At 48.3% G+C, this 24578-nt stretch overlaps 1 protein-coding gene and 1 long non-coding RNA gene across 2 annotated transcripts in view; one reads left to right on the top strand and one right to left on the bottom strand.

Annotated features, from left to right (window-relative positions):
- The window catches only part of KAZN (kazrin, periplakin interacting protein), a 1354882-nt gene that overhangs the window by 20610 nt on the left and 1309694 nt on the right, over window positions 1–24578 (bottom strand). The window contains exons 12-13 of the mRNA XM_081492179.1: window positions 7026–7231; window positions 6534–6652 (exon numbers count right to left, since the gene is read on the bottom strand). Of these exons, the coding sequence (XP_081348305.1) occupies window positions 6534–6652; window positions 7026–7231 (325 nt within the window). The remainder of the gene's footprint in view (window positions 1–6533; window positions 6653–7025; window positions 7232–24578) is intronic.
- LOC145506800 (uncharacterized) lies at window positions 5383–12528 on the top strand. The gene is made up of 3 exons (XR_014054348.1): window positions 5383–5425; window positions 6385–6851; window positions 9602–12528. It is a non-coding gene; the product is annotated as an uncharacterized LOC145506800 (long non-coding RNA).

The raw sequence follows: 24578 nt of genomic DNA, 5'->3' as shown, positions 1-24578 counted from the left end.
TCTGGTGGGGGATGATGATAATGGGGGAGGCCATGCATGTGTGAGGGCAAGAGATTTATGCGATATCTCTAACTTTCCCTCCCTTTTGCTGTGAAAGTAAAACTGCTCTAAAAAATAAAGTCTTTAGAAATGAGGGAGGAAACAAAGACTTTTTTAAGCAAGCAAAATTCAAAGAATTCATCATCAGAGGAATGAACTGTAAGAAATGTAAAAGGCATTTCTTCAGGAGGAAAGAGAATATTAATAATAACCACATGGAAATTTGGACTACACAAAAGAATAAAGAGAACTCCTAAACCTCAACAATACTCCAATACTTTGGCCACCTGATGTGAAGGGCTGATTCATTGGAAAAGACCCTGATGCTGGGAAAGCTTGAAGGCAGGAGGAGAAGGACGGAGGATGAGATGGTTGGATGGCATCACTGACTCAATGGACATGAGTTTGAGCTAATTCTGGGAGATGGTGAAGGACAGGAAAGTCTGGAGTGCTGTAGTCCATGGATTTGAAAAGAGTTGGACACGACTGAGTGACTGAACAATAGAAGTCAACAAAAAACCCAAACAACCTGATTCAGAAATGGGTAAAGGACTCGAAGAGACATTTCTGCAAAGAAGATATAAAGATGACCAAAAGGCTCATGGAAAAGTGCTCAGTATCACTAATCATTGTGTGTATGTACATGTGTACTTGTGCACTCAGTTGTATCCGACTCTTTGTGACCCCTTGGACTATAGCCTGCCAGGCTACCCTGTCCATAGAATTTTCCAGGTAAGAATAATTGAGAGGGTTGTCATTTCCTACTCCAGGGGATAATCCTGACTCAGGGACTGAATCCAAGTTACCTCAGATATATTCTTTACTACTACGCCACCTAGGAAGCCCTTCACTAATCATTAGGGAAATGCAAACCAAAACTATGATAAAATACCACTTCATACTCATCAGGATGGCCACTATTAAAAAAAACAAGTGTTGGCAAGGATGTGGAGAAACTGGAATCCTTGTGCACTGTTTGTGAGCATGTACAGTGGTACAGTTGCTGTGAAAAACAGTATGACAGTTCTGCAGAAAATTAAAAATAGAATTACCATATGTTTCGGCAATTCCACTTTTGAGTGTATATCCAAAAGTATTGAAATTTGGGCCTTGAAGAGATATATCAGCACACCCCATGTTCATAGCAGCACTATTTACAAGAGCTAAAAGGTAGAAGCAACTCAAGTATCCATGGATGGATGAACAGATAAGCAAAATGGGCTTGTATTCAGCCCCAGTGGAGTAGTATTCAACCTTAAAAAGGCTGACAGACACTACACACAGATGAATCTTGAGCACATTATGATAATGAAATAAGCCAGTCACAAAAAGACAAATACTATGTGACTCCACTTATGTGAGGAACTTGAGGGTAGTCAGATTCAAGTAGAATGATGGTTGTTGGCTTACTTGGGGAAGAGGAGACTGGAGAACTGGTGTTTAATGGGGAAGGAGTTTCAGTTTTATAGGATGAAAATAGTTATTGGAATGGATGGTGGTGATGGCGGCACAACAATGTGAATGTACTGAACACTGCTGAGTGAGTGAGTGAAAGCCCCTCAGTTGTGTCCGGACTCTTTGCGACCCCATGGACTCTACAGTCCATGGAATTCACCAGGCCAGAATACTGGAGTGGGTAGCCATTCCCCTCTCCAGGAGCTCTCCCAACCCAGGGATTGAACCCAGGTCTCCCACATTGCAGGAGGATTCTTTACCAGCTGAACCACAAGGGAAGCCCAAGAATACTGGAGTGGGTAGCCTATCCCTTTTCCAGCAGATCTTCCTGACCCAGGAATTGATTCGGAGTCTCCTGCATTGCAGGCAGATTCTTTACCAGCTGAGCTACCAGGGAAGCCGGTAAAGTAACACTGCTGAACCGTACTCTAAAAAATGATTAAGGTGGTACATTTTATGGGTAAATTATCTTGGTAAATATTTCCTTATTTGCTAATCTTAAAAGATAATGGCCAATTAAAAAAAATAACAATGTATTATGGCACATATGTGTGTATGTGTAAATGATAGCACAATGGCAGGAGGGAAAAAGCATGTTATACTACACACAAAGTTGTATAATATTATTTGAAGATAGTGTTAAGTGAAGTGTGTATATTGTAAACTATAGAGCAATAATTAAAAATAGAAGAAGTATAGCTCAACACTCAATTAATGAAAAGTCAGTAACAGAATTCCCTGGTGGTCCAGTGGTTAGGACTCCGTGCTTCCACCGCAGCACGGGCTCAACCCCTGGTCAGTGAACTAAGCTCCCTATTCCACTCACACACACACACAAAAAAGTGGTCAAAAAATAAAAAGTCCATAAAAGAGGAAAAAAGAACAGTAGATTTAAATAAAACAAAGAAACTCTCCGTGGTGCCCCTTTGCAGAGATAAAATCAGAAGTCCTCGGGGTGACCTCACAGGGTGCAGGCTCCCCCTCCCACTGGGCTGGAGCTGGGAGCACTTCCGGGATACACTGTGTTTGTGCTCAGATGGGGGGGGGTCCCTGCCTCCCAGGCACCCATTTTCTTCCAGCCCCGCCTGGTCTCTCTCCTCCCCTCCTAGGCGTCAGCTCCCATGTTGCAGAGGCTGGCTCTGTGCTGTCTGAGCTTGCTCCCTGACCTGTTTGCTCTGCCTCTTTAAGAATTCCCTTCAGAGTTCCAACACACGTGGAACTTTACAAATGAATTATCTGAGCACAGGGACTGTGTTCTCCAGGCTGAGTCAGCCTGATGCTGCACGCATAGCAGCAGATACTTCATCGGAAGACCGACTGAGAGCCGGAAGGTGGGCTCCTGGCTTTGCTCCCCTCCTCTTGCCCCTCAGCCTCCCAGAACCTCTGAATCTGCCCCCAAAGAGCCAGGACCTCCCCACCTCCAGGCCTCCAATCCCACCCTGTTCCCCTGCTTAACTCCTGCGAGACTCTGCTGAGATGCGGCTCTCCCTAAAGCCTCAGGACCCCTGTGCTAGGTCGGACCCTCCTGGTGCCCAGAGTCTCCATGGAGCCCTTGCACTGTCATGCTGAGTAATTGCTGCTCAGCAGGCCAGTGGCCCACTGGACCATCAGTTTCCGAAGGGCAGGACTGGGGGTGGTGCATGTGGCTCTCCACCTGGCTAGCGTCCCAGAGCTTCTGATTTAGAGTCCAGTGGGCTTCCCAGGTGACGCTAGTGGTAAAGAAGCTACCTGCCAGTGCAGGTTCGACATAAGAGATGCAGGTTCGATCCCTGGGTCAGGAAGATCCCCTGGAAGAGGGCACGGCAATCCACTCCAGTATTCTTGCCTGGGAAATCCCATGGACAGAGGAGCCTGGCAGGCTACAGTCCATAGGGTCGCACAGAGTCAGATACGACTGAAGCGGCAGCACTCACGCAAGGAAGACAGCAAGGCCAGGCAAGGGGGGCACCAGCTCCAGTCTTCCAGGAAGCCCTCAAAACCTAGCTCCCAAGCTGGAATCTTCTGGCCAAAACCAGCTCCCTTCGAAGATGGGAAGGTGCTTGAGTGATCTGTTGCAGCCTCATCCCTTTAGAGGGACCCTTCCCAGGCCCAGCTGTTGTTGGTTTCTTGCCCAGGGAAGGGGCTGAAGTTTGTGGCCTCTGAATCATATGCTGTTGGGCCTTTGATAGGGACTAGAAGACTTCTTTTCCCTCTGAAGGAAGGGTCTTCTAAGCAAATCAGTGGTGCATCAGGATGTGGGGCGCTGGGTGGGAGGAGGCACCTTGCTTAACCTATTTGAGAGGTCCATTTATAATCAGCAATATGCAGCTGTATGCTGATAATTAATGCACGCCTGCCCTTCCAAACAGTTCTCTTTTCATTAAAGTTGTCCCCATGGGGCCTCAGCTTGGCAACACTTTCCCAGCTGTTGGTATGAGCTACTGTAAGTGCCGAAGGTGAATGAAACAGGATGACTTTAAAAGTAATTCAAACATTTTATAAAATTTGACACTGATACTCCCCGAACAGGGAGCAGATCAGATCTTGAAATGTGAGTTTGGGCACAGAATTTCAAAGTCATCTGAGTCATTATTCAGCATAAAAAATATGAGGCTTTTCTGGCTCCATCACCCTTAGATCTGAGATGTTGCACCCCAATTTCCTCTATAAAATGGGGCTACTCTTGCTTGCCTCCAGGTCTAAAAGAGGTAAGAGAGGGTAAAGCCCTTAGCACAGGGTCTGGGATGAATTCGGTGTTCCAGAAAGAATAGTGGCAGGAGCTATTAATACATCGTTGATGTTTTTAACACAAAGGTGCCTTGGGAGAGTGGAAAGGAAATTGACTTTGAAATCGGATGTTCTGTAGTATGACTTTGTGCCCATTATTTCTCTGGCCTCATTTTCTCCATCTTTAAAAGGGGACTAAGCATAGCTATCCTGTCTTGATGTCATGGTGGTCAAATAAAATAATGTCCATACAGCGATGGTTGGCATAGGTTGGCAGGGGTTGGTGGATTTTTGTCATTAGTATTTTAGAGATAGGGTCTTCCCTGGTGGCTCAGTGGTAAAGAATCCACCTGCCAATGCAGGAGACGTAGGTTCGATCCCTGGGTTGGAAGATTCCCCTGGAGAAGGAAATGGCAACCCACTCCAATATTCTTACCAGGGAAATCTCATGGACAGAGGAGCCTGGCAGGCTACAGTCCATGCGGGCGCAGAGTCGGTCACAACTTAGCAACTAAACAACAACAATAAATTTTAGAGATAAGGGGAACCAGGCCCAGAGAGGGTAATGTCATGCCTAGAGTCACACAGGATGTGTTCTCAAAGATGACCTCACTGGGGTCCTTACCCTAGAGTTCACAGACACCTCAAAGTTCCATGGATGGGTTAGAGAGTCCCAGAATGCAAAGTTGTGAAGTTTTTGTATTTCTTCTGGGGCAAGTTTCAGAAGTTTTCATTAGATTCTCAAATAGGCCATGATCGCCCAAGGTTAAAGAGCCACTGTCCTAATTTAACCCCCTTTACTTCACAGGTGGAGAAACCAAGTTCCACAGAGCACAGGGTTACAGGGCAAGTTAGAGACAGGCCAGGATTCTGCAGAGAACAGAGCCATTAAATGAAGGCTCCTCCCTGCTCCAGAGGCCCTGGGTGTCCAGTGCCTAAGCCCGGGTTTTGGGAAACAGTCCTGCTTAGGGCTCTTAGAAATGTTTAAAATCTGTTCACATCTGGCTGCTGAACTAACCCCAACCCTTTTCTGGCTCTGGGAGGTTCTCAGGGGTCAGCTGGATTTGGGGGGAACTTGGGCAGCGATCCTGCATTTTGAGAGGTGAGGCAGGCAGCTCCATCCTGCTGACATAACAGTGGGAATGGAAGGGGTGGGGTGGGGGTGGGGTTTCCCGCTTGGGTGACCCAGAGTGGTGAGCTTTTGGGGACTCAGGGCAGACACTGGGTAAGGGTCTGTGGTGAATGTGAGCTGCTTGTGGGACACTCAGGAGGGGAAGCTCAGCGAGCGGCAAGCTCTGCCCTGCCCTTCCCTCCTCCCCGCCCCCCAATCTCCCCACTCCTCCAGCCCTCCCCCATCATGTCGTTTAGGAAGGTCTAGACCTTCTGATAAGGGCCATGGCCTTCTTACTTGGCTTTCCTGGGAGTTACTGCCTGAGTTTCAGATCCTGTCTCATCTCTTTTTCCTGCCATCTCGGAATCATTCTCCAGGACACCCAGCTTTTCCGGCTTCTAAACCAGCCTGCCTTCCTACCCCCAGCCCCTCTTATTTTTAATCCACAAAGCTGCTTCTGCAAATAATAGCACACACCACCAGGTTTGATTAATTAACTGCACAAAAATGATGGGGAAGCCAGTGAAGGAGATAATTATGCAAAACAGAAAGTGTCAGATTTACCAGCTAGTTTTCTTCCCCTTCTGCACGCTGAGGACTGGGTAGGGGGCTCCTTTCTTTTTCCCTGGAGCTGCTTGGTGAATGAGGGGCTCCCCAATAAGTCCTGCTCACAAGGTCAGGAGAGAGGCTGGCAGGAGCTGGGGGCGGGAGGGCGGCCTCGCTGGGGACACACTTGATGGGCGGATGGTCAGCCCTTCCCAGGTGTGCTTGCTGATAGACGCCCCTTCCTTCCGGGCCCTCAAACACCCCCTCGCACCTGGCCCCAAATCAGGCCCATTTCTTTTCGTCCTCCCAGCCTGTAGGCTGTCTCTTACTTGGAATGGTAAGAGCTGGGGTTTGAGGTGGGTGTAGGCAGAACAAACATCTTGGCCAAATTTCCCAGGTCCACCAGAACTGGCGCACCTTCGGAGTTAGAGGCGTTCTGGGTTGCGCGTGAAGACCCCCGACTCCCGCACTGGGACGATCCTAGGGCTCTTGGAGCCGCACTGAGTTTGTTCTCCGTCTTTCTACAGGGAGGGCCCACCCAGAGCGCCGCCCAGTGGCGTCCCAGGACCTGGCACTCCTCACCTGGCCCCACCCACAGCGCCCGCCCCCTCACTCGTGTGACCCTGAGGCGAGGTCTCTGGCCGCTCATCTCTCAGGGGCCAGGGCGCCGGCTCACCTCCTGCCCGCCTCGGCGTCGCGGTAGTCCTCGATGGCCAGCCGGAGCTTGCGCCGGTGCAGCGAGCTACACACGCCCAGGCCCAGCTCCAGGTCCTCGTCGCTCAGGCTTAGCAGCACCTGCGCCCAGGAGGTGGGGATTGAGCGCCGAAGGGATGCGTGGGAGCGGGGACCCAAGGAATCCCTCCCCGCGGTCCGGGAAGAGCAATGGGAAGAGCTCTGCAGGCGTCTCGCCAGAGGACTGCTGCTCCGGGAGGCGGTGGAATCCCCGAACGGGATGAAAAGGTGCTCAAGTCCAGCCCTGCCTCCCTCCAGCCAGGTAAGGGGAAATTAATCCCATTTTAAAGATGAAGCCGTGGCTCAGAAGAGCTATGTGCCTTGTTGGAGAGACAATGATTTACTGGAGTCACTGGAGCATGAACCCGGTTCAGCCAGCTCCTGTAACCCTGAGGACGGGATGGGAGAGGGGTGGGGATCCCCACGGGGGTCCTACCTTCCCACTCTTGACGTTCTCCGCGCAGGCCTTGACGTACATGGGCATGGCCATGACTACCTCCAGCCAGGCCTGGACGGTACCCGCCTTCCAGTGGGACATGGGCGTGGTCCTGACCAGCTCCACCTGCTGCAGCCGGTCCACTTGCTCCTCGCCCTCCGACAGGCTGAGGCTCTGCCGCGTGGGGCTGCACTGGCTGTCGGAGTCTGCAACACACAAGCACACATGGCCGTGTTGGGGAGTGTGGTGAGTGGCAGGGCAGGGGGCAGGCTGCCCCCTTTGAGTACCCCTCCCCGTGTCTTCCCCACACTAGACGTTTCTTCTTTTCAGAATCAAAATGGCTTTTGTTTTGTAGTGCTGCCCCTCCCCCAGTAACCTATGCCCTCTAAAAGGAACAGAATTTAAAGAATTAAAAATCCAAGAAAGAATAAAAATAAAGCAGAGTGAGAATCACCCCAAAACCCACGCTACCCGAGACAGCAGCTGCTGGTATTTAGTTAAATATTCTTTGGGATACACAGATGCCTACACTTCCTCCAATTAAAAAGTAAATAAATAAATAAAAAGTCCATGGAGCTTTTGCTTTGCTTTGAAAAAAACAAACTGGTATTATTAACCTGTGCTTAATCTGACTACATATCCTCATAAAAAATAAACAGCATTATAGCCACTGGAAAAAAAAACAAACAAAAGTGCCCATGCTTACAAACACACACAGATGTCCACATTTACATGGTCCATCCCGTTTTGTAATATGCTGTTCTCATTTACACCATGGAGGACATCCCTCCTTCTCAGCAGTGATCTGTAATATCTTTTGACCACACAGGATTCCTCGAATGGATGCTCCATAATCTATTTCACCTGCCTCCTGTCGGTGGGCCTGGTTGTCCCTCATTTTTCACTAGTGTAAACAACACACAGACAGTCATTTTTGGGCAACTGGGTGATTTATATTTTTAGGATAAATGGAGCACCAGCTCTATTCCTGTACACACTGAAATGTGTTTCTGGAGTGGCCCTCACAGGCAAAAATGTGTTTCTACCAGCATTTTCCAGCCCCATTCCTCAATCCACAGTCAACCGCATCAACACCTGCTAAACAGACCAAGTTCAGGTGGTGAGGAGTCAACAGAGAAGGGAAAAGAATCTTTTTCTAAAGCATGGTTAAATGAAAACCCAAATGGATAAACTCAATACTGTGAGAAATGACAAATATTAAAAAATAAGCCTGATTTGAAAGGACCCTATATTGTATATTATAAAACAATATAACAAGGTAAAAATTACATAGCCATCAAATCAGACACATAGTAAAACAATCGGTGTGAAAAGCACAGAAGTGTTATAGTTACTGAGTTTGTATGAGGTTATTTCCCTCCTGCTGTACCGCTAAGTATCATTAAAGTTCCATAATAAACATATATAAATGTATAATGAAAAAAATAGAAAAATTTAAAAACTAGGAAGCAGTATAAATGGTTATGGATGAAAGTTTAATCTGAATGAATGATACTTCATTTGTATGTTGGAATATAGGCAATTCATTGAAAAATCTGTCATGGGAATATTTTTTATATGAGAAAATGTACACAATCTATTGCAAAATGAAAAAACACAGTACAAGGTAGCAGGTACAACATACTCCCAACCACGCTAAAATATATGTGATAATATATATAATGTACATGTAATACACGTGTTAGTCTCTGAGTAGTGTCTGATTTTTTGCAACTCCATGGATTGTAGCCCACCAGGCTTCTCTGTCCATGGAATTCTCCAGGCAAGAATACTGGAGTGGGTTGCCTTTCCCTTCTCCAGGGGATCTTCCATACACAGGGACTGAACCCAGGTCTCCTGCATGGCAGGCAGATTCTTTACTGTCTGAACCACCAGGGAATCCTAATAATTGTATCTATATAATATATACATATATGTCATATATTACATTGTATTAGATGGTTAAATGCTAAGTCTTTAGCTCTGGAAAGGGGTGATGGATAATTGTGTGTGAACGTGTGTGTGTGTGTGTGTATGTCATGAACTTGTGAGTGTGCCAGAATGTGTGTGCATATTTTTGTTTTCCAAGTTTTCTGCATTGACTATATTATTTTTGAAATGGAAAAAAAAAACAACCCACAGACTAAAGACCTTACTTCTTCAAGTCGCAAAGCCCCTTCCCCTAGTCCCTTGCCTCCCTCCATTGGAATGTCTTGGACGACTCTTGGGGAACTGCAGCTTGGTGACCATACCCACCTCCCTCATCCCAAAACCTTTCTCCCCAACAGCTAACTGCCCAGCTAAGAGCCCTTCAGTGCCCACAGCTACCTGGCCTGGAAGATGCCAGGCTGGTCCAGTAGGGTACCAGGCAGAATGACCTAACGCAGGGTGGGCAGAGATGGTGCCTCGTGCCTCAGTGTCCACCTCTGCACGTTGTCATGATGCTGCTCTCTGCCGCCTGCCTCCTCCTCTGGGCTGCTGTGCGGACTCAGTGACAGTGGGGCTGATGGGGCCTGTCTACACTGCATGGACAGGGGTGAGAGGTCATTGCCACAGTACTATATTTCCTTTCACAGGCAGACAGAAGGCGACCCTGCAACCCCCAGCCCTGAAAACAGCAGATGGTACAGACTCTGTGCGGGTCACCAATTTGAGCACTCTTGTTGCCATGGCACCAGGTAATGCAGAAACAGCGGTTGCCTCTGCAGCCCTGCCTGGGAGGTTCCAAGTCCCTGCCTGGCTAGGGGCCTCAGCCTAGGTGTCCCCCTCCCACCCCGACACTGCTAGAGCTGGGCCCCCAAGGACAGGCTTGACTGGCACAGAAGCCTTTCTGGTTGGGTCCTACAGATGCTGACCACTGGCACCCCAACAGTGTGTCCTCCTGTTGGCTAGACCTGAGAACCTCTGCCTTATTCCTGTATTGGAGTCATGTCTCTGTTACATGTTTCTGGGGAGATGAGAGACCATATGTGGCTGAATCTGGTTATCCCAGATCCCAAGACACAGCCCGTGTTGTCTATTTGGACCAGCCCTGCGGGAAGAGACTGAGGCTTTCCTAATGGCTCAGGGGTAAAGAATCCACCTGCAACGCAGGAGACATAGCACACATGGGTTTGATCCCTGGGTCAAGAATGTCCCCTGGAGGAGGGCATGGCAACCCACTCCACTATTCTTGCCTGGGAAATCCCATGGACTGAGGAACCTGGAGGGCTACAATCCACAGGGTCGCAAAAAGTCAGACAAGACTGAAGCGACTGAGCATGAGGGAAGAGACTAGGCTTTGGAGTTGAACGGACTTTGGTTTTAAGCAAATTCATTTACCTCTTGAAGCCTCAGTTTTCCCACATATAAAATGGGAATAATAATAATAATATCTACCTCTTAGGTTAACATGACTATTATAAATTCTGAATATGAAGCCATAGTAGCCACTCAGTCAAGGTGGCTATTATTGGTAATAAAGGGCCTCTCCCCTGGGGTTTGGGCAATTTTTTTGGCTACACCTAGAATTTGGCAGAGTTGCCTCCATCCCCTTGTATTCCTGGGATGAAATGTGGTTTGAGTTCAGCTCAGGTACTTAGGGAGGGAACCTAATTGCGCTTGTTGTCAAGTCCACCTGGGCAGACGATCATTGTCCTGGTTAGAGTCAAGCCTGGTCCAGGTGGGAGGGGCAGAGGTGTCTGTGATGGGAGGGGAGGATTTGTGGCTTCTATGCCAATGTGGGCAGCTGGGGGTGTGTTTGCGTAGCTTGGCTATGTGTCCCCAAGTAGGAGAGATCAAAGGGAAGGGGAAAGACAGGAGAGAGAACGGAAGAGAGACTCAAAGAGCAGAACTTCAGGAAAGAAATAGTGCCACGGAACACAAAGACAGCAAGATAAACAGGAAGAAGGAGAGGCTGATAAGTGGACAAAAAAAGTGAAAAAGCAAATTTCCGGTGTGTGTGTACACACTTGTGAGTGTGTGTTTTCCTGAGCTTGATGTGTTTTTGTGAGTGTGTGTGGGTGATTCTGTAGCTAACAGGCCTTAGGCCTGTGTGGGGAGCTGGCTTTTCAGTTCACACTATTTATGGAGTCCAGGCTCGAGGAATGCCAGAGGCCAAGCTGGGTTCATATAAGCAAAACCACACATTTTGGTTTCTGAGAGACCAGCTATTCACCAGCCCTCCTCTTTCACCCCCTCCCTGTTCCCGTCCCCAGGACTGATCACCAGGGGGAAGATGCTACAGAAGGATGAAGGGTTGGGGTGGGGGAGGGAATCTTTGTGGCCATAAACCATTAATTAAAGGCAATTTCCAAAATGTAGGCATTATGGTGCCAGATTTTATGTCTAGGATTCCATCAATCCTGGCCTTTATTTCCCCTCTGTCTCAGCCCTGAGAGTGGGAATAACTCATGTTTATAGCCAGGAGCTCAGTGGAGGCTACAGAGTTAGAGGGGCTGGCTGAGCCCCTGGCAGAGTCTGAGGAGGTGCCACCAAAACATAGCCATTCTGGATCCTTCTGAACACCAAGAGGGCCATGGTGGTTCTGGAAAGAGAGGGTCTTATCCTTCCAAACACTCCCGACACATGCACACACCACAGAACATCAGCAATTAGCCATTGAGGTCTCCCTGAACCTGGGCCTTCAGAGACCCAGTTGTGTTAGCCTAGCACAGGGGTTGCAGACTACAGCCCAAAGGCCAGATCCTGCCCTCTACCTGTTTCCCTAAACGAAATGCTATTGGGACAGAGCCACGCTCATTTGTTCACACGTTGTCTAAGGCTGCTGTTCTATTGGGGCTTCCCAGGTGGCTCAGTGGTAAAGAATCCACTTGCTGATGCAGGAGACACAGGTTCAATCCCTGGGTTGGGAAGATCCCGTGGAGGAGGAAATGGCAACACACTCCAGCATTCTTGTCTGGAAGATCCCATGGACAGAGGAGCCTGGTGGGCTACAGCCCATGGGGTTGCAGAGTTGGACATGATTGAGCATGCATGCACGCTGTCTTGTTACAAGAGTAGAGCTGAATGGTTGTGACAAATTGGTCCCAAAGGCTAAGATATTTACTATCTGGCCTGTTACAGAAAATCCTTTATAGAAACCCTGAGGTTCCAAGGTTGGCAATGGACTATGAGAGACCTGGCTTTGAAGCCCAGCTCTGTCACTTGCCAGCCAGATGATCCTGGGGAAATGTTTTAAGTTTTCTCAGCCTTGCTATTCCCCATCTGGGGTGATATTAATGCTAATCTCACAGGCCTATGTGAGGACGAAAGGAGATGAGGTATGATGTGGATGAAGTGCTCACCCTGGAGTCTGGCATATCGTGGGCACTCGGTGACTGTGTGGGGCCTCTGTCCTCTGCAGGCTCTCGTCCCTTACAGTCTAGACCCGCTCTGCCCAGGGTTGTAGCCACAAAGCATGTGTGGCCATTGGGTGCCCGCAGGGTGGTCAGTCCACATAGAGAAGTGCTGATAGTGTAAAATACATCCTGAATTTTGAAGACTTTGTACCAAAAAAAATAAAGTGTCTCATTAATAATTTTTAAAATTGATCACATATTGAAATGATAATATTTGGGGTATATTGAGTTAAATAAAATACATTACTAAGACTAGCGCCAGATGGCGCTAGTGGTAAAGAATCTGCCTGCCAGTGAAGGAGACCAAGAGGCTTGGGTTCAATCCCTGGGTCGGGAAGATCCCCTGGAGAAGGGAGTGGCACCCTACTCCAGAATTCTCGACTGGAAAATCCCATGGACAAAGGTGCCTGGCAGGCTACAGTCCATGGGCTCTCAAAGAATTGGACATGACTGAGCACACACACACACACAGTTTAGACGCTGTCATCATGATTACTTTGTATCGGTAATATTTGCTTAAAAGCATTTATCTACATGCTTACCAGTTTCTTTGTTCATCATTCCTTCTTATGTCTCAGACCTCACTTCTAGGAAGAGGTATATTCATATTTATGAAGAGCATGTTTTAAAAGTTTCTCCATAAAGAGTTTTTTGTTGGTAAGCTCTTACGACTTTTGTTTATATGAAAAAAGTCTATATGTCACCCTTGTTACTAAAGAGTTCTGCTGGGTAGACAGTTTTAGGTTGACAGTGTTTTCCTTTGCACTTGGAAGACATTGCTCCTTTTTGCTAAAGAGAAGTCAGCTCCAGTTTGATTGTTCTTTTGTTAGCTACTCTTCAGATTTTCTCTTTGTCTTTTTTGTTCAGTTTCATTATGATGTGGCTAGCCTGATTTATATAAATTGTGCTTCCTGCGTTGGTGGGTTTGTTTTTGAATATTCGCAATCATTATTTTTTTATGATTTTTTTATTGTAAAAATGACCATTTTTAGAGTCTTTTTACACATTATTACAGTTCTTTTTTAAAGACCATTTTTAAAGTCTTTATTGCATTTGTTATAATATTGCTTCTGTTTTATGTTGTTTTTTTTTTTTTTGGCTGCAAGGCATGTGGGATCTTAGTTCCCCAACAAGGAATGAACCTACACTGCTGGTATTGGAAGGAAAAGTCTTAACCACTGGATCTCTAAGGAAATCCCTCAACCATTACTTCTTTCTCCTCTCCATTCTGTTTGCTCTCCTTCTGGGATTGGACTTTCTTCCCTATCTTACAACCTAGTCTGTCCAACAGAACTTTCTCTGATGATGGAAATGTTGCATATAGACATATCTTGCCTTATTGCACTTTATTTTATTACACTTTACAAATATTGCATTTTTTACAAATTGAAGGATTGTGGCAACCCTGTGTCAAGCAAGTCTGTTGACACAATTTTTCCAACATTTTCTCACTTCATATCTCTGTCAAATTTTGGCAATTCCCTCGATATTTCGAATGTTTTCATTATTACATTTGTTATGGTGATCTGTGCTCAGTGATCTTTGATGTTACTGTTGCAAAAAGATTACCACTTGCTGAAGGCTCAGATGATGGTTAGCATTTTTTTTAGCAATAAAGTATTTATAAATTAAGGTATGTACACTTTTTTTTCGACAGAATGCTATTGCACAGTTAATAGAAAACAGTACAATGTAAGCATAACTTTTATATGCACTCGGAAACCAAAAAATTCATGTGACTTGCTTTATTGTGGTATTCACTTTACTCTGGTGGTCTGGAACCCAATCCATGACATCTTTGAGGTCTGCCTGCAGTACACACTGTCCAATATGACAGCTGTTAACCACATGTGGCTATGAGCACTTAAAATGTGGCTAGTGCAACTGGGAAACTGACTTATAAATTAAATTTTAATTGATTCAAATGTAAGTTTACATGGCTGTATGTGGCTGGTGACTATTGTAGTGGACCAGATTTCTCCTTTATGGGTTTCATCAACTTCTCTCTCTGTATTGCATTTGGGTAATTTCCTTAGATTTATTTTCCATTTTTAATAGTCTTTCTTCAGCTATTTAGTCTGCTGTTTAGTCCATCCTTTTTTTTTTTTTTTTTACATGTTACCAGCTATATATATTTTTTAATTTCTAAAATTTCTATTTGGTTCTCTTTCAACTTTGCCTGGTCTTTCCAAATAGTCTCATGTTTGTTCAGGTCTATGATTTTTTAGATTTCCTTAAATATCCTTAAATATTTAATCTTAAATATTGCATGCATATTACCATGTACTTGGTATTGATAATTACTGTGTCTGAAAGGGCTTGGATGGTCCAGATTGCTGTTTATTAATCTTTCTGCTGACTCTCATGCATGAACTCATATTTGATCTTATGGGAATCTGTAGCTTCTAAATAGCAATGTTTTCCTCCAGAGAGGATGGACATTGCTTCTGCTGGGATGGGGATGAGACAGTGAGCAGGGATGACACCTGGGAGCAGGGATCACTTCACTCCCTGTCAGAGGCCCTAGGAGGATAAGAGTTGCACATTCTGATGCTTTACTTTGCTACATCCCAAGGAAGAAGGGGGCTGCAGAGGACGAGATGGTTAGATAGCATCACTGACTCAGTGAACATAAATTTGAGCAAATTCCAGGAGTTAGTGGAGGACAGAGGAGCTTGGCATGCTGCAGTCCATGGGGTCACAAAGCATTGGACATGAGTTAGTGACTGAACAGCAACAACAGGGCTTACTCCCCTGTCACTGGTCCTGATGTCAGCATCTGTCCTTAGGACAAGCCCCAGTTTTTGCATTTGGTTATCACTCACTGCTTTGGTCCTGGTATTAGATCACGGCCTTTTGTTTTTGGATGGAAGTGCCTTGGGAATTTTCCTTACTGTCGATGAGGCTGGTGATGTATTACAAAGTATGTTTTGTTTTAGATTTAGTGGTTTTGTAGAGGGAGGTCCTTCAGAGTCTGTCTTCCCCCTCACTGCTCCAAGTGGACATCCCTCCTGCTATGGGCACTGTCCACCCAGAACTCTTCATGTTCTGCTGGTGCCACATGCATGGGTCTGTCCACCTGCCCTGCCCAAAGGAAATCCCTAAGTCAGTGGGCAAACCTATCCATCTCTTTATTACCCGGGCCTGGTTCATGGTGATGCTTAATGCCATTAGCGGTGGTAAACCCCAAAGTTATAGGAAAGGGAGGGACAACATAGTTTTGTTTTTAATTTGAATCTACCCAGGGATCTCTTCTGCTCAACACCCTTCACCAGCTGCCTGGATAAAACCCAAGTTCCTTACATGACAGTGCTCTGTGTGGCCCACCCTTGCCAACTTGATCAGCTTCTCCTCGGTCTCTCACCCCTCCCTGGGCTTCTTAGGAATACTTCCTCAGTCCTCCTGCCTCTCCTAGCCCTCATTTCTAATTGGCTGTGCCTGCTTTTCTCTCTGCCCAAAAGGTAATCTGCTGTTGTCTAATCTGCCGAAATTCCTACAAAGCCATCAGGGCCCTATTTAAATGTCTCCTCTTCCAGGTCACCTAGCCTAGGCCAGTCACCCCCTGAAACACACACCCCTCCACGGCACCCAGCCCACACTTATGCTCACAGAAGCTCTCATTATCTCAGACACTGAACCTGCACTTCTCAGAGCTGAAGTTCATTAACAGTTATGTAATTGTTTGAAGAGTGTCTGACTTCCCACTAGATATCAACTCCACGAGGACAGGAGCTGAGCCCGGTCTGCTCCCTGCGTATCCCTGGTACCTAGTAAGGGCCCAAGCCAGTGTTTTGCTGGTAAATACATAACAACCAGCTCTCATATTTTTAAAAAGCGCTTTGGTTTATAGCACATGTTTGCCCATCTCTGCGATATGCCCACTGTGGCCAATTTCAGTTGCCCACATGATGTTGCTGAATGGGGGGTTGGAAATCAGTTTATGAAGCTCTGTGAGCTCGCTGCCTGAAATGGAAGGAGCTCTGTACACTTTGGTTAAAAGAAGGCAGGAAGGACAGGAGGTGAGGAGGGAGGGAGCAGGTCTCCCTCTCTGACCTTCTGCCAGCCCCACCTCCTCGAGGCCACCTTAAGATGCTTGTAGTTCTTTAAATGTACACATGGTCTCAGGAACTCTCAACCTTGGCAGTATTTTAAAAACATTTTTTTCTTTATTTTTAATTGAGGGATAATCACTTTATAATGTTGGACTGGTTTCTGCCATATATCAACAAGAATCAGCTCTAAGTATACATATATTCCCTCCCTCTTGAGCCTCCCTCCCACCCCGAGATCCCACCTCTCTAGGTCATCACAGAGCACAAAGCTGAGATCCCCGTGGTATACAGCAGCTTCCCACTAGCTTTCTATTTTACACAAGATAGTGTATATATGGGGCTTCCCAGGTGGCTCAGTGGTAAAAACAAAACCAAACAAAAACCCCGCCTGCCACGATCTCTAAGTCAGGAAGATCCCCTGGAGAAGGAAATGGCAACCCACACCAGTATTCTTGTCTGGGAAATCCCATGGACAGAGGAGCCTGGTGGGGTACAGGGCATGGGATCACAAAGAGTCAGACACGACTTAAACAGTAGCAGCTGCAGCAGTGTATATGTGGCAATGCTACTCTGCCAATTTGTCCCAGCCTCTCCTTCCCCTGCTGTGTCCACAAGTCTGTTCTCTATATCCGTGTTTCTATTCCTGCCCTGCAAATACGTTCATCAGCACCATTTGTCTAGATAACCTTGGCAGTATTAAATGACATTTGAGACTAGACCATTCTTTGTCATGGGGGCTCTTCTGTGTTCAGCACTGTGCCTGGCCTCCACCCACCAGAGGCCAGTGAGCACGTGGCGTGGATGCTGCCAGCGCCCCCATCCTTCCACCCTGGGCTCCTCCCGTCCTTGGACCAGCCCTGCTCGGACAGCTGACTCCAGTTAAAACTCCCTGCCCTTGGGCAGTAACGGGGGAGCCCCTGTCAGCACTTTTCAAGCCAAACGCAGAATTCTCATTTTTTAAACGCTGTATTATGATGTGAAATAGTGACGTTTTATGGCCTGATAACGGCCGCTGCATTGGATGGAGATGCTTTCCCCAAGCCGTCGGTCACAGCTCCTATGAAATAGTAGGTGCAATGATCAGGCCCCCTGAGCCCGGGCTGCCAGGACCACACAGTGTGGTCTAAATGGCATCGAGTCACACTAACTGTGCAGCTGCTAGAATGGTGGCGGGACCCTGGGGGGGCCACCCCCAACACCCCAATCCCAGAGCCAAGTGGGCCTTTGGAGGCCCTGAGCTAAGAGCTGATAGCCCTTTCCCCCCAAGTGTCCCTTCAAATACACTAACCCATTAGGCACCCCGAGAAATCCCAGAGCTCTGCTCTCACCCGTGACAACTACTTTCTGGTTAAAATAATCAAATACTTCCCTTCCCCCTCATTTGTGATTCTGCTGCCCAGCAAGGACGTAAGCTGTGCTCACAGTATCTCCAGCCCCCCAAGTCCCCTGTCCCCAGCCTTGGAGGACATCCTCCTCCAGCCAGCTTCCTGCCAGCCCCTCCTCCCCACATCCCAAGAACTTTCCCAGACAGCAGGGCACCTGTTGACAAGGCTCCATCCTGCTCTGCACTTATTTCCCACGTATGTGCTACGCAAGTATTTCCCAATTTTACAGACTTTGGAGGAAGGTGCTCAGAAGAGATCCGGGGAAGGCAAATGTACTATGTTGTCATGCTGAAGAGTGCTCACATTTGGGAGAGAAGTCCTTCTTAGAGTCTAACCTGTAACTGGTGTCTCCCACCCCAACTTTTTTTTTTTCCCCCTCCCACCTTCCTGATTTGACATTCCTGAGAACCAGAAGTGCCCTTTTCCTGAAACCCTAAAAGCGGAAGTTGGACTTGCTAGAACTTCAAAGAATTGATCACTACAACAGGACAGGCCACTCCTAGTTTCCTGAAACACCTATGTCTTCTGTGTTCTGCTCCAGGAAATGACCACAATACTACTGTTGCAGGAAAAGGGGATGTGAGAGGATGGTCATATCCCAGGTCTCAGGCGAGTCCTGGGATGGGCCACCAAGTGAGGGTCCTTGGCTTCATGCAGGAAAGAATTCACTAGTGAGCCGAAGTGGAGTGAAAGCAGGTTTATTCTGCACACTCTGTAGGGTGTGGGCCATCTCAGAAGACAAGAGGGCTTCTCTCCTCTTTTTTGCTTTCACCAGCTGGCTGCTGGCCTCTGCATGTATTCCCACAGTTAATCCTCTCTTCCAACCTGCTTTCCTGGCCAACTTCTATATGGGTGGGTGGGCCTTAAAGGTGAGTTTGGTGCAAAGCGAAGGGGCTCTTTAAGTAGAGGCCATGGGCAGGAGGAGGGTTCCTATCCACGTGTCCATGTAGGGACAGTGCACGTTTGCATCTGTGTAGTTCTTGGAGGCAAAGTTAGGGGCAGTGAATACTTGGAGAGTGATGGATAGCTGTGGGGTCTGAGGACTCCTAATGGATCTGCCTATTCCCTTCATTGACCCTCCCATCTCCCCTTCAGGCCTCAGGACCTCTCTGCTCAGCCTGCTTCCATGAGCCCCATGGATAGTGATTATTGCGTTGGCGCACCCATTTGCTTGCTGGGATGGGGGACCACTGCTGGGTCAGATCCATGAACCTCTGGCTCGGGTGTGGCATTTGGAGGTGATGCCTCCTTTGGGATCATCCTCATTGAATAATGCACCTGTCCAACCTCCTACCTCCTCAAAATGCCTTGCAATTGCCTCCTGGAAATTTCTTGCACCAGTGGTGAGCAACCATATTTCTTGCCCCAAGGCCAATAGGAATAGCAAAGACATTTAAGAGTGGTGGTTTAGTTGCTAAGTCATGTCTGACTCTTGTGACCCTGAGGACTATAGCCTGCCAGAATCCTCTAGTCCATGGAATTTTCCAGGCAAGATTACTGGAGTGGGTTGTCATTTCCTTCTCCAGGGGATCTTGCCAACCCAGGAATCGAACCCGGGTCTCCTGCACTGCAGGAAGATTCTTTATCAACTGAGCTATGTAGTATCTGTTTAATTTCTTTCAAAATACAGAGTGCTTCGGTAAGGCTCATTTTGGGGGCCTTCTTGCAACTTAAGATGCTATAGGAAATGTCAAGGAGAAAACTGACACTGGTCATGGCCATTCCTCATGCATCCTGAAACATGACTTCTGGGGGTATCTGTATCCAGGGCTGGCGGCCACCATGCTCACTGCAGACTGACACCCCTTTCAAGCCCATCAGTATGTTTACTGGAGCCTTGGCACAAGGCAGAGTATCCTAGGAAGTTTCCAGGAAGTGAGCGTCTTCCTGTTTTTAGATGAACTCCTCTAATTGTGACACCCTTCTCTGCCTCCCTCTAGGACTATAATTGTTCTGAAGGCTCATGGTTTTATCAGATTCACTCATATCTGCTTAGAAAATGGTGTAGGGCAATAGTCTGCTGGACCCCAATTCTTAGCCTTGTTCCATTGCTGACTACATCTCCTTGGGCTGTTTATGTTGCCCCTTGGGGCCTTGGTTTCCTCATCTGTAAGGTTGAGACAGTAACACACACTTCATATGATTTTGGTGAGGGCTATGTTAGAATAATTTGTGTTATCTCATTGTTTACGTTTGCATCCTCAGCCCTTAGCCCTAGGCCTGGCACATAGACAGTGGTCACCCAGTGTTTGCTGAAGTGCCTCCACGGCAGGCCCTCAGTGAAAGTCAGCAAGTCATACAGTACTTTCCTCTCCCAGCTTCCATCACTGCCCATACACCCCACCCCCACCGAACCCAGAAGCCAGTCTTTGACCTCAGTCCTCAGCCTGACCCCCTCTCCGTATCCCTGGGCCTCTGGATTATAGCTGTGTCCACTTTGATGACTGTGCATCCTGCTAGGATTTCTGGGAGAGCAAGGAGTCACCCTTCTGTGAGGCTCATCAGCACCTTCACCTGAAGGTGAAGCACTACCTCCCCCATACTCTCTCCATCTCTGAGTCCCACGAGCCTGGCCAAGTCCATGAGAAATGGTCTAGTGGTCTGGCTGGGCTCTCAGGCTGCAGGTGTTCTGACCCTGAGTCCTGCCAGCCATATTGGCCTCTGGGGCCTCAGGATTCCTGTGCTGATTCTAGGTTTCTGATGGTAGCTCCCCAGCTACTCCCCAAACACCCCAAGCCTTGGGGACACTTCTTAGGGTCAGAAACGAGTGGTCCCCCTGCTGCCTGGCTGCCCAGGGAGAGATGGGCAGGAAGGCCCTCTGGGGAAGGAGAATGTGGGTCAATGAAATGGGAATCTATGACCAGGCAGGCCCAAGGACTCTCTGGCCAGGGGGAAAGATGAGGAATGTCAACGTTGGACCAGCCCACAGAGAGTCCAGATAGAGGTGGTGGAGCCAGTGGTCTGGAGACATGTTGAGGTCATGGAACTTTTTCCCCTAAAGGATACCCTCATAGCTCAATAGGAGACCCTGGCTTGACTCCTGGGTCGAGAAGATCCCCTGGAGAAGGGATAGGCTACCCACTCCAGTATTCTTGCGCTTCCCTTGTGGCTCAGCTGGTAAAAGAATCTGCCTGCAATGCGGGAGACCTGGGTTCGATCCCTGGTTTGTGAAGATCACCTGGAGAAGGGAAAGGCTACCCACTCCAGTATTCTGGCCTGGAGAATTCCATGGACTCTATAGTCCATGGGGTCACAAAGAGTCAGACACCACTGAGCAACTTTCACTTTTCACTTTCAAAGGATACCCAGGTGGTGCTAGTGGTAAAGAACCCGTCTGCCAATGCAGGAGATATAAGAGACTCGGTCTGCTCCCTGGGTTGAGAAGATTCCCTGGAGGAGGAAATGGCAACCCACTCCAGTATTCTCGCCTATAAAATCCCATGGACAGAGGAGCCTGGTGGGCTGCAGTCCATGGGGTTGCAAAGAGTTGGACACAGTTGAGCACACACCAAGGACACTAAACTTAAAAGAAAAGTAGATGCTAATATTAAAGAATTGGGGTGTATCACATGACATTTTTGGCTTCTCTTGAAAAACCAGGAGCTTTGGAAGCACTAGAGCCCGGCATGACTGCTTCCTTTGGATTTGATGGGAGGGGGCAGGTGTGAGCCCAGCACAGGGCTGGCCATGAGGGTGCTCACAGAGGTAGGTAAGGACCCACCTTATCATTGTCACTCAGACACTGCTGTAGAGACCCTCAGAGCAGACAGCAGCGGTCATTCCACTTGCCTCCCCATCAGGACTGGCTGCCTAGTGCTTCATGACGCCTGGGTGTGAATGGACTGTGTCCTCCCCTGAAAGGTGGACATAAGTTCCCAGAGTTACAGATGAGGAAAGTCGAGCTCTGCCATATGCCAGATGCTTCTACCCACTTCTGATTCCATCTTTGCAACAGCCCTGTGAGGTAGGCAGTCTGATTTCCATTTTACAGAGGGAGAAACTGAGGTTCAGAGGGACCAAGGGACTAGCTTAGGGTCACACAGCTAAGTGCTGACTCTGAATTCAAACCCAAAGATCTGGCTCCAAAACCTGATCTTTCTTCGACTCCTTTCCTTGATGGCTTGTGTGTGTGTGTGCTTAGTCGCTCAGTCGTGTCCACCTCTTTGCGACCCCATGGACTGTAGCCCGCCAGGCTCCTCTGCCCATGGGGATTCTCCAGGCAAGAATACTGGAGTGGGTGGCCATGCCCTCCTCCAGGGGATCTTCCCAACCCAGGGATTGAGCCCAGGTCTCGGGCATTGCAGGCCCTGTAAATGATTCACCGTCCCAAGATGTGCTCTCTGACCCTCGGTTTGCAGACAGCCCTCAGGTTCCCCTGCCTTGCAGAGAGCTTCCTCTTCTGTCACCAGAGCGCTGGTCCCTGTGGTGACAGCTGACAGAGTTGGCCTTCTCCCCTCCCTGGCCTGGGTCCTCCTGATCAAGGGCTCCATGCCACCCCCAGAAACATCTGCTGCTTAACAAGGAAGGAAGCTGGTGCTGCTGGGCAGGCATGGGGTCAGTTTGGATGTGACTCTGGCCTCTCTGGCCTGTCCCGGGGAAAGCAATTAGGCAGCTCAGGGCTGGTCGGGGACAGGGCAGGTGGGCCAGATATCTGGCAGGGTGGTGTGTGCACTTCTCTTCCTGCCCCAGGGCCCTGTGGCATTAGACTTGGCTCCTCTGTCTACACCTGGGACAGCAGCAAAAGGAACACCTGAGACTGGAATTTCTCAGCCACTCTGCGGGGGCCATTCTGCCTCTGCAGATGCTGCTCACTGACTCAGCTTCTTTCCGAGCAAAGGAGATGCTCAGAGAAAGGTTCTGATTCCACCTGGCCCTGTGCCCAGCTCACCTCACTTTTATTTTGGCTGTGCCCTGTGGCATGTGGGATCTTAGGTCCCTGACCAGGGATTGAGCCTATGCCCCCTGCATTGGAAATGCAAAGTCTTAACTACTAGACCACCAGAGAAGTCCCTCACCTCAGTTCTTCAGGCTCATGGAAATCCCACATGAGCCACAGGGCCTCCCATGGCTAAACCGTGTCATAAGTGAGTCTGCTTGTTGTTGTTTAGTTGTTAAGTCATGTCCGACTCTTTTGCAACTTCCTCCTGTAGCCCACCAGGCTCCTCTATCCGTGGGATTTCCCAGGCAAGAATACTGGAGTGGGTTGCCATTTCCTCCTCCGGGGATCTTCCTGACCCAGGGATCTAACGTGTGTCTCCTGCACTGGCAGGTGGATTCTTTACCACTGTGCCACCTGGGAAGCCTGTTTAGAGGTCACCAAAGAACCACTGACTCAGTATCTCCAAGCACAGGATAAAAGGGGCTGTGGAGCCACCAATCCTGACAGCCCCACAGAGTGCTCCACGGAACCAGGCTCAAAGACATTGTTCTGTGCTCAACTAAGTTTGGGAAACATGAGGTGGAAAGCAGTGAACTATTTTTCTTCACTTGCTGGAGCCTTGAAAAGCTAGTGTTCATGTTAAATATACTTTGTGTTTCTTTGCTCAGTCGTGTCTGTTTGCGACCCCATGGACTATATCCTTCCAGGCTCCTCTGTCCAGGGAATTTTCCAGGCAAGAATACTGGAGTGGGTTGCCATTTCATTGTTTCTAAAACTTATTGACCAGGGTATGTTTTTCTCCAGCTGAATCTTGTGGTCTGCACCAGCTCAGGGCCCTGGCCTGGGAGTCAGCAGCCTCAGGTTCCAGAACTGGCTCAGCCACCGATGCTGTGCCTGCCTGTGATGTGAGGGGAGCGGGCGAGAGGCCATCAAGAGCCCTCTCTGCTCTAAGACTCCTGCTCCCTCGAGCCCTCTACCTGGGCTGGCCCTAGTGGTTGGGGTGAGTTGCTGAACTAACCTGGGCCAAGGTTTGGCATGTGTACAAAGGGGCCTGTTCTACCTGTCTCACAGGGCTGGTGAGAGGCCAAAATGAAGACATCCTTGTCACCATTATCATCATCGTTATGGCTAACATTTATTGCTACTTTTATACATAGTAACTCATTTGCAGCCGCTCTGACAATATCTTACTGTTCCTATGTACAGGTGAGGAAACACAGCCTGGTTAAGGAACTTGCCTGTGGTTACTAGGTAGCAAATGTCAGGACTGAGGTTTGTACCCAGTTTGCCTAGAATCTACATCTTAACCTTGACCCTAGCCTGCCTGTGAGAGGGCTTTGTAAACTGTAAAGTGCTGTGAGCTGGGAGTGGCATTGTTCAACGCAGTCTCGCTGTGGTTCATCCAGGGGAATGTGCCTGGCCTTCTGGGAGGATCTCCAGTCCTCAACTTGCAGGCTTTCAGAAGTTGGGGGGCCCAAGAGTGGCCCCCACTTCCCAGTTCTGCCAGGGTTAAGCAGGGAGGGCCCTGTACCATCTCTCTCTCATGGGAAGGAGGGTAGGCAGGGAAGTCTTGTGGTACCCTTGCGTGCACGCATGCTCAGTCACTTCACTCATGTCCGACTCATTGTGACCCAGTGAACTGTAGCCCTCCAGGCTCCTCTGTCCATGGGATTCTCCAGGCAAGAATACTGGAGTAGGTTGCCATTTTCTTCTCCAGGGGATCTTCCTGACCCAGGGATCGAACCCAAGTCTCCTGCATTGCAGGCAGATTCTTTACCATCTGAGCTACCAGGGGATCCCTTCCTATCTCTGGTTGAACTTAAATCTATTCAACCTGGGGAACACAGGCCATGGGCCCAATGCTTTCCAGGCTCCAAAACACAATCAGCTGGCATTTC

Source organism: Giraffa tippelskirchi, chromosome 5 (genome assembly GCF_054371585.1).
Source record: "Giraffa tippelskirchi isolate mGirTip1 chromosome 5, T2T-mGirTip1v1.2.pri, whole genome shotgun sequence".
Lineage (NCBI taxonomy): Eukaryota > Metazoa > Chordata > Mammalia > Artiodactyla > Giraffidae > Giraffa > Giraffa tippelskirchi.
This window is presented reverse-complemented; position numbering and strand designations above follow the sequence as displayed.